This window comes from Labeo rohita, chromosome 15 (genome assembly GCF_022985175.1).
Source record: "Labeo rohita strain BAU-BD-2019 chromosome 15, IGBB_LRoh.1.0, whole genome shotgun sequence".
Classification (NCBI taxonomy): domain Eukaryota; kingdom Metazoa; phylum Chordata; class Actinopteri; order Cypriniformes; family Cyprinidae; genus Labeo; species Labeo rohita.
Genome location: NC_066883.1, coordinates 16,701,955 through 16,715,701, shown reverse-complemented (window position 1 = coordinate 16,715,701; position 13,747 = coordinate 16,701,955). Strand labels below are relative to the sequence as shown.

At 32.6% G+C, this 13,747-nt stretch overlaps 1 protein-coding gene across 2 annotated transcripts in view; it reads right to left on the bottom strand.

Moving 5' to 3' along the window:
• Positions 1–13,747, bottom strand: part of exoc3l2b (exocyst complex component 3-like 2b) — a 46,101-nt gene that overhangs the window by 28,592 nt on the left and 3,762 nt on the right. Inside the window, exons 1-2 of one of the 2 annotated variants that reach the window (XM_051129518.1) lie at positions 9,743–9,902; positions 1,315–1,797 (exon numbers count right to left, since the gene is read on the bottom strand). In XM_051129518.1, coding sequence (XP_050985475.1) covers positions 1,315–1,775 — 461 coding nt within the window. In that variant the 5' untranslated portion in view covers positions 1,776–1,797; positions 9,743–9,902. Of the gene's footprint in view, positions 1–1,314; positions 1,798–9,742; positions 9,903–13,747 lie in introns of those variants that run through there. The other variant, XM_051129519.1, reaches the window with a different exon arrangement.

The window sequence follows — 13,747 nt, the reverse complement described above, 5'->3', positions numbered from 1 at the left end:
CCTTGTCATCTAAGATGTTCATGCCTTTCTTTCTTCAGTTGTAAAGAAATTATGTTTTCTGAGAAAAAATTTCTCTCCATATTGTGGGCTTCTTTGGTGTTTGAACTTCCACAATACAGTTTAAATGCAGCTTCAAAGGGCTCTAAACGATCCCAGCTGAGGAAGAAGTGTCTTATCTACCGAAACAATTGGTTATTTTCTAAACAAATTGACAATTTATATACTTTTTAACATCAAATGCTCGTCTTGTGTAGCTCTTTGTGAACTTTGTGTATTCCGATTCAAGACAGTTATGGTATGTCGAAAGAGACCCTTCTTCCTCGGCTGGGATCGTTTAGAGCAGTGGTTCTCAACTCCAGTTCTTGGGGCCCACTGCTCTGCACTTTTTGTATGTTTCTGAATCTGACACAGTCAGTTCAGTTCATGGATTTTTCTCCTAGCGAGCTGATGATCTGAATCAGGTGCGTTAAATGAGGGACACATACAAAATGTGCAGAGCAGTGGGCCTAGAGGACTGGAGTTGAGAACTACTGGTTTAGAGCCCTTTAAAGCTGCATTTAAACTGCATTTTGCACGTTCAAACTCAGGGGCACCATAGAAGTCCACTATATGGAGAGAAATCCTGAAATGTTTTCCTCAAAAACATAATTTCTTTACTGAAGAAAGAAAGGTATGAACATCTTGGATGAGAAGGGCGTGAGTAAATTATCTGTACATTTTTGTTCTGGAAGTGAACTTCTCCTTTAACAGTTTATACCATCTAGTCCGATTTCCAACTTTTTAGTCAATTAAAAATCATACAGCAAAACCAGTCTTATTTTGTACAAATGACACTTATTAGTTGATTCTTTTAAGTGAATCAAAAACATACAGCGCAAGCAGTTTAGTCTGATTCCTGAACGAATGACTCTTCTGAACAACTGTCTTGACTTATTGAAGGTAGTTACTGCCTGGTTGTTCATACCACATTTATTTATTTATTTACTTATTGTTTATTTGTTTTCTTGTGTAATGCACTGCAGTGATAGTTCACCCAAAAATTTAAATTCCGTCATCAATTACTCATGCTCATGTCTTTCGAACCCCATAAGATTTTAGTTAATTTTCAACACACAAATTAAGACTTGGATTAAACCACTTGATTCATATGAATTTGTTATGCAACACTTTTATGACCATTTTGGACTTTATGAACTTGTTTGAAAGCCAGTTATTGAATGGCACTTGTTAAAGTTTGTTTAGACACACCTTGAAGTAATTAACTCATTACTGAATCGTTAAGGAATCATTAAGAAGAAATGGAAGTCATCATACCGTAGCAAGCTCCCTTCTGAACTCCGTCTGCCCTTTTTCTTCCTTTGCATGGGTGAGGCTGATCCTATAGAGCCATGTGGGGAGGGGGTGTCCTTTCCTTTGCTCCTGCTAGACATGCGTAAGTTCTTGCCCAGTTTGCCCAGGGTTTTGAGGGGAGAAACCCCTTTCATGCGTTCCAGGGTGCCTTTGATGGAGCCTCCCTTCCCTGATCCTCCACGCCGCACCTCGTTAGCCTCATTTTCATCTTCCTCATCCTCAAAAGGGTTTCTGTCCCGGGGTACACGCCCATCCAGAAGTGAGCCTCCGTTGCTTCTGGGCCAGTCCTCATCTGAGCCAGGCTCCTCAAACGGGTTGAGGTTAAGACTCATTTTTCTAAGAATGAACTCGCTACGTGTTGTTGACAGATCCACGCTAAACCTGCCTCCCTTCAGACGAGACGGGAGGTTCTTGATGACTGGCATGGTTGCGCTGGGAGGATATATGCTGGAAGAGAGATAAAAAAATTAATGCATCTATCAGCACCACCACTACCAGTAAACTGTGTAAGCCATTACAAATGCACACTGCCTCTACAAACAGGAAATTACTGCCACACGGACCAGTACACTGGCATTCATCCATGATGCTGCTATGAGCTTTCACTTTTTATGAAAATTCCTTGGTTCTTTCCAGTTTACAACACAGCTGAAATTACATAGTACAATGCACATAGAAAAAAAAAAAAAACAGATCTTGTGAAACAGTAGATTTTAATAGTTTCTGATATGTAGTGCTGGTAAATGACATAACAGCTATTCACTGAATTTTATTCAATGAGCTATTTATTGAAATACATTAAAATAGTTAGGCACAGTTAATACTTTCGGTGTATGAATTCAAATGAATTTGGAATATATAGACTACTGTTCAAAAGTTTGGGATCACATTTTTTTCTTTTCTTTTTTCTTTCTTTTTTTTTTTAAAAAAAAGAAATTATTGGAATCCCGGTTTCACCATTGAATAAAAAATAAAAAAGGTAATTGCAACCTTTTATTTCACAATTCTGACTTTTTCCCATAACTGCATGATATAATCTTACAATTATGACTTTTTTTTCTCAGCGCTGCGTGATTCAAACTCACAATTCTGACTTTTTTTTCTTAGAATTGCAATATAAACGTGCAATTCTTTTTTCTCAGTTGCATGATTCAAACTAACAATTCTGACTTTTTTTGTTAAAGTTGCGTGACTCAAACTTGCAATTCTGACTTTTTTCTCAGAATTATGATACAAACTTGTGATTCTGACTTTTTTTCTCAGTTGCATGACACAAACTCACAATTCTGACTTTTTTTGTTAAAGTTGCATCACTCAAACTTGCAATTCTGACTTTTTTCTCAGAATTATGATACAAACGTGCAATTCTGACCTTTTTCTCAGAATTGCATAGTCTTAGAACAAAAATTTACAAATAATGTACTCACCCCCTTGTCATCCAAGATGATCATGTCTTTCTTCAGTCGCAAAAAAATTATGTTTCTTGAGGAAAACATTTCTCCATTTCTCCAGTGTTCTCCATATAGTGGACTTCAATGGTGCCCCCAAGTTTGAACTTCCAAAATGTAGTTTAAAAGCAGATTCAAATGGCTCTAAACGATCCCAGCCAAGCAAGAAAGGTCTTATCTAGCAAAATGATCAGTCATTTTTCGAAAAAAAAAAAAAAAAGACAATTTACATACTTTTTAACCTCAAATGCTCGTCTTGTCTCGTCTCTATGATGCGCATGCATAGTCTGTGTAATCCGGTTAGGAATACAGTCAATACAGTTAGGGCACACTCTTAAAAATAAAGGTGCTTTAAAAGGTTCTTCAAGCGAAAATGACCAATCGTTTTGCTAGATAAGACCCTTCTTTCTCGGCCTGGGATTATTTAGAGCCCTTTGAAGCTGCATTTAAACTGCATTCTGAAAGTTCAAACTCGGGGGCACCATAGAAGTCCACTATATGGAGATAATTTCTTAATTTTTTTCCTCAAGAAACATAATTTCCTATCGACTGAAGAAAGAAAGACACAAACATCTTGGATGACAAGAAGTTGAGTAAATTATCTGTTAGTTATTGTTCTGACCTTTAACAACTGCTATAAAGTCAGAATTGAGAGTTTCTTTTTTTACCTTTTTCCTAAGAATTGAAAATTCAAAATTTACAGAGTTTATATCTTGCAATTCTGACTTTATAACTAACAATTGCAAGTTTATATTATGCAGTTCTGAGAAAAAAGTGAGAATTGCGAGATATAAAGTCGCAAGTAGCTTTTTTTTACAATTTTTGTTCAGTAGAGGAAACGAGCTTCCATAATATCCATACTTCTCAATTTAGTAGGAATACAATAAAATTATCAAAAAAAAAAGATCAGTAAACACAAATGTTTTAGTTTAAATTAATGACTTGTTAAATTGTTAAATTAATAAGTGAACTTTCTATTCATCAAAGCATCCTAAAAAAGGAACATGGTTTCCAAAAAATATTACGCAGAACTGTTTTTCAACATTAAAATCAGCATATTAGAATGATTTCTGAATGATAATGTGACACTAAACACTGAAGAAATTCAGCTTTGCCATCAAATTACATTCTAAAATATATTCTAATAGAAAACAATTATTTTAAGTTATAATAATATTTCATAATATTACTATTTTTACTGTATTCTGATCAAATAAATGCATCCTTGGTGAGCATACGACTCTGCTTATTTTATCTTACGTGTTTTAAACTAGATATTTTGACTTGTTCTGTTCTTTGATATATGACATGTACTGCTCAGCCCCATTTTTATTTTACTGATGCACGTCAACTCAGTATCAACACAGTATCAGCATAGCAAACAGTATTACATAACAGAGATAACAAAACGTTTTTATATGAAAGATTAGTCATTTTATGATGGGTAGAATCAGAAGCACACCCCTTGGCTAATCTTGAAGAGACCTTTTGATGTCATGCCTGCTTACATTACAAGGGTAATAAAATATTTTTTGTACTCAAAGGGAAAAAAATGACACAGTGAGAACAACCTTATCCTGACTAGGACAAGCCACCTGAAACTTACATCTGACACTTTATATCACGACACCACGACCCAGCGTTATCCCTGAATATACGAAATCTTGTGTAAATAAACAAAGGGAGGCTTCAACTTGATGAACCGAGTCTATTTCAAGAAAACATGTTTGCCTCTTTCAAAGGCTTCTTGGCTAGAATAGCCCTCTTGGATATTTATGGCTGGTGACAAAAGGGGATAGGAACAGCACTGAATCACTTCCGCTTTGCTAATTTGTGTATGTGTGTGCGAATACGAGGGGGCTGAAACTTAATCAATGATTAACTTTGGGTTAACAGCCATCTATCTGGCTTCCTCATCATAAAAAGTACCTTTTGCCATTTTGACAATAGTTCAGTAGACAAAAAAGAAAAAAATATATCACCAATATGTTTCTAAGATCAAAGTCATATACCATACAGTAGCTTGGAGACCAATTTCAGTGTGTAACGAGCTTTAAATTCCTAGAGAGGGTCTATTGTTTGTGGCTTCCTACCTCTTTTAAATAATTATGTCTGCATGATTTTTCCATATGGGTCACCTACCATTCGGGGCTTTTTCTTTTATGATCATTCACACTGGAAGACGTGTGTAAGGTCATGAACACACTTGAAGATATATTTCACAGAATATTTCAGAAAAGTCAATGACCCCACTGACGTTCACTGAAACATTTGTGTTTTACAGAAGAAACAAAGTCTTACAAATTTGGAATGGCATGACGGCGAGTAATGATGAGTTTTCATTTTTTAACCTGTCATTTGATGATCGAGTCACCACTGGGATTTAGTTATTACACAAGATGGAAATTTACTTTGCAAATGGACTGAATGAGGAGGAGCAAGTAAGTTGTGCAAACGCTTAAACTGTTCACAAGGGGTTAACTAGTTAAGTTAATGAGTTAATAAGAAAAATGTGACTGAAATATCAAATGGCAATTGAAGTTCTATTGCAAATCATCCTCTCTCTACATTCCCACTGAAATTCCAGCTCTAATTATAAACCTTACAGTGGAGCCAATATGGAACGTCGGGTTAGATCATTGGGTGAGATATAAAAGCCATACTACCGCTTTCCCAGACCAACTCCTCTTCCTGTCTCATACAGGTAGGGGACAAAAGGGACAGGTCCCCCGCATTACAGCCAATGGCAGTGGCATTCTCTAGTAATTCAAGGAGAAATCAGCCAAGCAGTCTATATGTCACTATAAAATATCTTGTTAAATTGGCAGCTTTGATTTATAGAAGCCAGTTTCCACCAGTGAATAAAGAATTTAAAAAAAAGCAGCTTTTTAATTTCACAGTTCTAACTTTTTTTCTTAGAATTGTGAGTTTACATTTAACAGTTCTGACTTTTTTATCAAAACTGTAGGGGTGGGGGAAAAAAAAATCGATTCACATATGAATTCAGCCTTTGCATCGATTTACAAATTTCAAAAATCGATTTTCTAGTTAATACTGACCCTATGTAGCCCCATTTTTTGTCTTCTGTCTTGTATTTCCACAGTGATCAGATCTAAAATCTTTCTGGTCTGCTGACATTTGTTAAGACATTTGCTTTAAATATTACAGTGCTCACATTAACTTTCGTTAACTCTACAATACATAAATCCACTTTACCAACTAAATTACTCTTAGACAGCGATGCCATAGAAATATACAGAGCTACCGCACAAAGTGAAGTTTAAAGACGATATTCTAAAGATGGTGACATGCTTGTTTCTCTGGAGAATAAGATCAATAATAATATTAAAAACATGCTGTTGTCAGAACAAAACAGCAACAGCAACGGAAGAGGAAAAACAAATACATCCTGCCCCATTTTTAGCGAGGGCAAGTGTTTGGAAAAATATTATATTAATTTTTAATTAATTATTGATTGTTATTATGGGAAGTATTCGGAAAGGCATAGGCAAAAAACTAATAACGTGTTCAATGGAGCCACTGAAGGGACACGGTTAGCCACTAGTGGTAGCCTGTTACATTACAGTACATAAAATGTCACTTACCACATAAACAGAGTAAGGAGAGATGACTGATATGATGATGGCGAATGATTTTCAGATCCTGACAAACATCTAATTTCATAAAATATGCGGTAAGTACTGTCGCTTTGTACTATACACAGAGTACGTGTGATCACAAATCTCGAAAGTGAAAGTAAAAAGCAGGCGTGTGTTCAAAAGCGAATTCAATGTGCCGCATATTAATACCAGCTCCCTGATTCCTGCAGTTTATATGCAGCATAATTACCAAACAATATAATTGCGAGAGAAAAGATTGAAATATATTTTTCCTTCCATCTCATATTTATTCCCTTTAGGGGTTCCGTAGTACTGGTCATTTCCTTTCCGATCACAGTATTTGGATTTAGGCACATCACTAATGGGAAATGTAAAATATTTTTGATTTATTAGGAAGTTAAAACACTGATTTCTTGAGTCAGGAGTCAGGAGTCAGGACTACCCATACAAAATACATACTGGCACGTTTGATATCCAGTGTGTACAAACATCTGATGAAAAATCGTGAATCGATGTTACAATTATGACATTTTTTCCTGCAATAGCAAGTTTAAATTTCGTAATTCTGACTTTTTTTCACAAAATTGTGAGATACAAATTTGCAATCCTAATTTTTTTTTACCTCAGAACTGCATGTTTGTATCTTGCAATTCTGACTTTTTTTTGTTGTTGTTGTTGCAATTACGAGTTTATATCTCGCAATTCTGATATAATATCTGACACAACTGATTCAAATTGCCAATTCTGAGGGGGAAAAAAACTGATGTTTTCTCAGAATTGTGAGCTTATATCTCACAGTTCTGACTTAATAGCTCTTTATACTTTAAACTTAATAACAATTGCGTTAAGAGATGTAAACTTGCAATTCTGAGGAAAAAAGTCAGAATTGCGAATTTAAATCTCGCCATTTTGATTTTTTTCCCACAATTGCGAGTTCATATCTCACAATTCTGAGAAAAAAGTCAGAATTGCAAATTTGTATCATGCAATTCTGAGAAAAAATATACAAAAATCAGAATTGCAAGATAAAAAGTCACAATTATCTTCTTTAAATTTTTAATCAGTGGCAGAAATGGGCTTCCATAGTGATTGCCAGAAATTCACTGTAGAAAATACAGTGACATATTGGTGCCTGTATATTTTTACAACAAAGACAAAATATTAAATATAAAATAATGCAATGAACATTACTTAAATAGATGTAACACAAAACACTCTAATGTACAGTACTGATAAAAGAATAAAAATAAGAAATAAAATTATTTAAATAACATATAATCATATGCGATGTGTCACAGGGACTTAAGGGAATGGCTTTTTTAACAGTGAATTATATAATTTTACTTGCTAAAACCATCAGTTTGATAGTATTTTTCAGTAGGATTACATATAATGTGATATTAACAGGGCAATTCACCACTGATAAGCCACGTTTTAATACAAATTAGCTGTCTATGCAGTAGAAACATGATTTTTATTTATTTTATTTTTTTCAGTGCTACATAACTAGAGAAAACAGAGAAAAAGGGCTGTGATGAAAAAAGGTAAGAAAACTTCACCGCCCATAACGCATTAGGCTTGATCAGATTATCCATGAGCAGGGATACAAAAATGCAGAAGTATGATCTGTGGTTTTTACAAAAACCCTAAAGCTTTCAAAAGTCTGACCCGTTTTGAGACTTCAGTAGACGGAAAATTTATTCACATTGTTAATTCATACTACAGACACTGTAATAATACAATAATGGTTGAAAATTGTTGAACTTTTAAACTTTTTAGTTTTTCACTGCATGTGGTAAACAACAGTAGACCAATTTATAGGTTTCTCTGTAGCATTTTTTCTTTCAAAAACTATTCTTGTTTGTACTTTTTGATTCGTGTCAAAGATGGTTTCTGGAGGATGCCAAAATACCAAAATCTTGTGAAATCTAAGCTTAGTCTCGCTCTGTTCGCACCATAATCCTTCTCATCTGCATCTACCATTTCAAAATTATGTGGAAGCACAGACAGCAGTGCCAGTACGGTTCAAAGTCTATCGTTATCCTGTCTCTTAGCAGGGATGGGCAGTGAGTTACACTCAAACAGAGGAAGGACTAGTTTTAATATATGACAGACAAAGGCACTGCTTCTGTTATAGCCCTTGGGTTTCAGGCTCTGGTTAAAGGAAAAGCACTGGAATGCTTGAGAGAGCCAAAGACAACCTCCCAATGACTTTCCCCAAGGTGAAGTTTCAGTGCTCCTGAAATCATGGGGTAATGCAAGCACGTGATCTCAAACAGGTCCAGTGAAATTTAGAGAACGGATTATGAGTGTTTTAATTGGAAAAATAAAAACATTAGATCTGGTCGAATATAAGATATGTATCGTGCAATACTATTGTTTAGACAGATAGATAGACAGATAGATAGATAGATAGATTTGAGTTTGTGTGTCGTTGAAGCCACAAAAGTGATTGAGGATAGAAGTGTTAAAAGGGTCCCTCATGCCATCATTCATCACCACTATATTACAGATGAACTCAACACAAGCACAGCATTATATGGGTACAACAAGGTCAGGTTACTTGTTTTGACGTAACGAACATTAGCAAATCTTAGTCGTCCATCTTGACATTGGAATATGCCCTGCTATAAAGGCTTGTGCTTTTCCTGGATATATTATCTTTCTCTTGGGAGTAAATCTTTAACTGCACACCAGGAGAACAATGTTAGATGACCTTATGAGATTTTCAGTGAATGAGGATGGAATCTTTCTTTCTTTTTTTAAACGGGAAGGATAAACATTTTACTTAATAAGCAGGAAGAGAAAAGTATTAAGTCAGCTAGTTTAGAATTCAGCCGAACTATTTCTTTTCTTTTTTTTCTTTTTTTTTTTTGCATTGTCATGTGACGAAGTTGCAAAAAAAAAGATGTGTAAATGAGGTTTGTACTGAAGGACAGTAGGGACAACTAACTACTGACTTTGTATTCAGTTTAGTCAATATGAGATGTATTAGTTTCACTCAGAAAAAATGGCTAATTTAAAAACATTATAGATATTTTGTAATATATTTATAAGCGTTAATCCTCCGTTCCCCACTTTAACTCTCTTATTTTAAAACAAATATTCAACACTGTAATAACATACCCCAATATTTCATTCATTTAGTTCTGATCAAATCCAGAGTTGTAAACAATAAAAACGCCAGCGCTATTACAGTATCACAGGCGGTAAATTCTCCACAGAGATTAACATGGTTACAAATGACACACGAGAGCTAATTAAACTCTGCAGGTCAGGGGAAATTTAACACTTTAGATTAACTAAGGAGAAATAACAACTTACAGAGTCCATGTCGATCGGTCTTCATGTCAGCACCCAGAAGGAAAAATATTTGAATGAAATAATGAGATAATAATTAAAATCGAGGAACGTCACCAAAGCCAGCCGTTCAGAGCAAGTGATCTGGAGCTGCGCTGTGTCAGGACTTTTACTTTTTTGTGGGCTGGACTAAGAGAAAACGCACATTAAGCTGCAAGCACACAAGAGCAAGTGGACCAAAATGTTTATATGTTCATAAAATGTATATATATATATTATTTTTAAGTTTGTCATTTAAGAATGTAAAAAAGAAAAAGTCACATTTATATTTAAAATAAATTCTAAAAGAAAAAAATATTAATTATAAAGACTTTAAGAACACATTAAATAGTTTAAAATCATTCACATGTATGTATTCGGGTCATCCTTAACTTTAAAATAAATAAATAAATAAATAAATAAATAATTTAAACTAGCTAGCCGTTTTATTGTTGACGTTTTATTCAATTTTATTGTCTAAATGTTAGTGAAACGAATTAAAAAAACATTATATAAAGACTTTATTAAATAGTTTAAAATCATTATATGTATGTATATACTTTAAAATAAATAAATAAATATTTATTATTTTTTTTAAGTTTGTCAGTTTGTCATTTGAGAATGTAAAAAAGAAAAAGTCACATTTATATTTAAAATAAATTCTAAAAGAAAAAAAATATTAATTATAAAGACTTTAAGAACACATTAAATAGTTTAAAATCATTCACATGTATGTATTCGGGTCATCCTTAACTTTAAAATAAATAAATAAATAAATAATTTAAACTAGCTAGCCGTTTTATTGTTGACGTTTTATTCAATTTTATTGTCTAAATGTTAGTGAAACGAATAAAAAAACCCATTATATATATATATATATATATAATTTTTTTTTTTTTTTTTTTTTTTTTTTTTACAATGCCGCTTGCAATCGTCTTTTTGTATTAATAAAAGTAAAAAAAAAATTGTACAGGCTTTAAATGAACAAAGGCAGACAAAACTATAAGTTATATACATTGTATAGCACTAGTTAAATTTTAAATAGATAAAATAAAAATAAAAAATAGAGTGTTTATTTATTTATAAATAGCCTTATGAGCGATTTCACGACGCCTCATCAATCGGCACAGAATAACGGCGGCACAGAATGTAAACAATGCTACTGAACCAAACGAAGCTAGCAAATTTTGCTGTTTATTGCAGCTGAAATTGGTGAATATTTGTCATGTTTTGGGCTGTACTAATAGGTCAGACTTGGAAGAACATTTGGTACTATAGCCTGCCAAAACTTATAACAAATCAAGAAGAAAAGTGCAAAAAGCTGTGTGAGGAACAAAAGGCGTGTGTGGTTGGCCAAACTCAAACAGGATTTCCAGGGCAAGAATTTTGACAACTTTCATGTTTGCTCTTATTAATTCTGGTCAGGTAGGTAAAATATTAGGCTAATATCTTAATTAATACTGCTCGTATGTATCTTTACCACCTATTAACTTTAGTTTGTCAAAATATCGTCCCTTTCCTGCTTATTAATCTTTCTATGATTTAGCAGCTTCCACATTTGTTTTCCTATTGTTTACATCCGAGTATCTCCAATATGGCCGCGCATCCAGGTAGCTGATCAAACCGTGTCGTAAGTGCAGTTCCTGATTAACATTTTTATATTTCACAAAACAATCAGACAGCACACGTGCCAAGGGGAAGTCAGACGAATGCGTATAGTTTTGTCTGAACAATAGAAATGGCCCTGGAGTGCGTCATGGAGGGCACATTGCAACTGAATAAAAGAAACTAAGCATGTTAGAGGAGTGCGAGCTTCTCCAAACATTTGTTTTCGTAAGCATCTTGGCAGCCCATATAAGTATTATGAAATGTGTTTCCTTCAACAATATGATAAACAGTACAGAAAAGCTTATTCGCTGATGCATAAACAAAGGATTGCCGTGCGTGTCACGCCTCCTGTGAACCTCAGCGATGTTTGTAGAGGTCAAAAATTTGGCATGGCTATTTAACTCATATTTCTTTTACAAAAACGAGAGCGCTGACCAGTTGGGCTGATCAAATCTGGGGAATTTGTACATTCGGGCTGCACAAAGGTCGGAGTTCAAGCATTTTTCTTCTGTTTTTTGTTTTTGCAGCTCTCACTTATCTACTAGACGTACTTTCTCATGTCCACCTTGACCTCCCTGCTAATTAATTATGAGATACATGCTATGTTTTAAGTTGAGACCAAACAAGGACATCATATGCTTGTTCCTGTTGATTGTCAGGGGGCAAAAGCGCATCAGGAAACCACAATTGGCGCCACATCTAAGACGAGCACTGAATAAAGAGGGACTGTATAAAGAGAAGCTGCAAACTGGGGTGAATTCTTGGCTTGGGGAGCAGGAAATAGTACCGCATAACATTAACTTTGTCATTGTTGTGTGTGTTTGCTGGTGCATCCTTTGCTCCTGCTCTGCCTACGACGTTCACCTTGGCGAAGTTACAAATATTTCCCAACGGCCCAAGTGGTGTAAAAGGACAATCTGGCCCGTGTTTTATTTGACATGCTTTAGTAATATTTTGTGTTTTTCAGATTTTTGTCAAATGTTTGTTTAAATTTAATGGACAATTATGGCACTTGATGCATTTTCAATAAAATCACATAAATATAAACCAAACATGAGGATCATCCTCTTTCTAAAATATAATGGCACATGTATACTGGTAAAAATACAGTTATTATAAATAGGTATAAAATATTATGTGTAAAATATTTACTTTCTAATATTTATTTTTGTTCTATTATTTATACGTTAGTATATTTATTTATTGATGTATTTATGAAATATGGTATTATGAAGTGTTTATTTACAAAATTTAATTTATAGAGACCCATATATACCAGTTAAAAATACAATTATTATAATTATGTATAAAATATTATAGTAAAATATTTACTTTCTATTATTTATTATTTAATCTATTATTTATCTGTTATATATTTATCATATTATAAAGTATTTTTATGTATAAAATATCATTTATAAAGATCCATTTATACCAGTAAAAACAGTTTAAAAAATATTTGCTTTCTCATAATTATTATGAGATTCCATATTTATTCCATTATTTATCTATCATTTTTTTTCTTTATTATTTATATATTTAATATAAAATGAGCATATCCATTTATACCAGTAAAAACAGTTTAAAAAATATTTGCTTTCTCATAATTATTATGAGATTCCATATTTATTCCATTATTTATCTATCATTTTTTTTCTTTATTATTTATATATTTAATATAAAATGAGCATATTTTTATTATAATAATTAAATAAATATTATAATAATTAAAATGTGTACATTTTTACAGATCATTGAGAGTACAGTTAGACAAACATTTATTTATTTATTTATTTGTGTGTTTGTTTGATTGACTGATTTATGTATTTATGAAGTATCATATTATGAAGTATTTATTTATTTCATAAAATATCATTTATAAAGACCCATACGTACGAGTAAATATATAATTATTATAAAAATTTTATAAAATATTATCTTTAAAAGATTGAATTTCTATTATTTATTATGTGTTCTATTATTTATTTATTTATCATTTATAAAGACCCATACATACCAGCAAAAATACAATTATTATAAATATGTATAAAATATTATGTTTAAAATATTTACTTTCTATTATTTATTGTTTGTTCTGTTATTTATGTTTATTTATTTTTTATTAGTATCACATTATAAAGTGTTCATTTATTTATTAAATATCTTTTATAAAGACCCATATATACCAGCAAAAATACAATTATTATAAATATGTATGAAATATTATGTTTTAAATATTTACTTTCTATTATTTATTATTTATCTGTTTTATTTATTTATTAGTATTGTATTATAAAGTATTTATTTATTTACAAATTAGAAATACAATAAAAATACAATTATTATAAAGAAGTATAAAATATTATGTGTAAAATATTTATT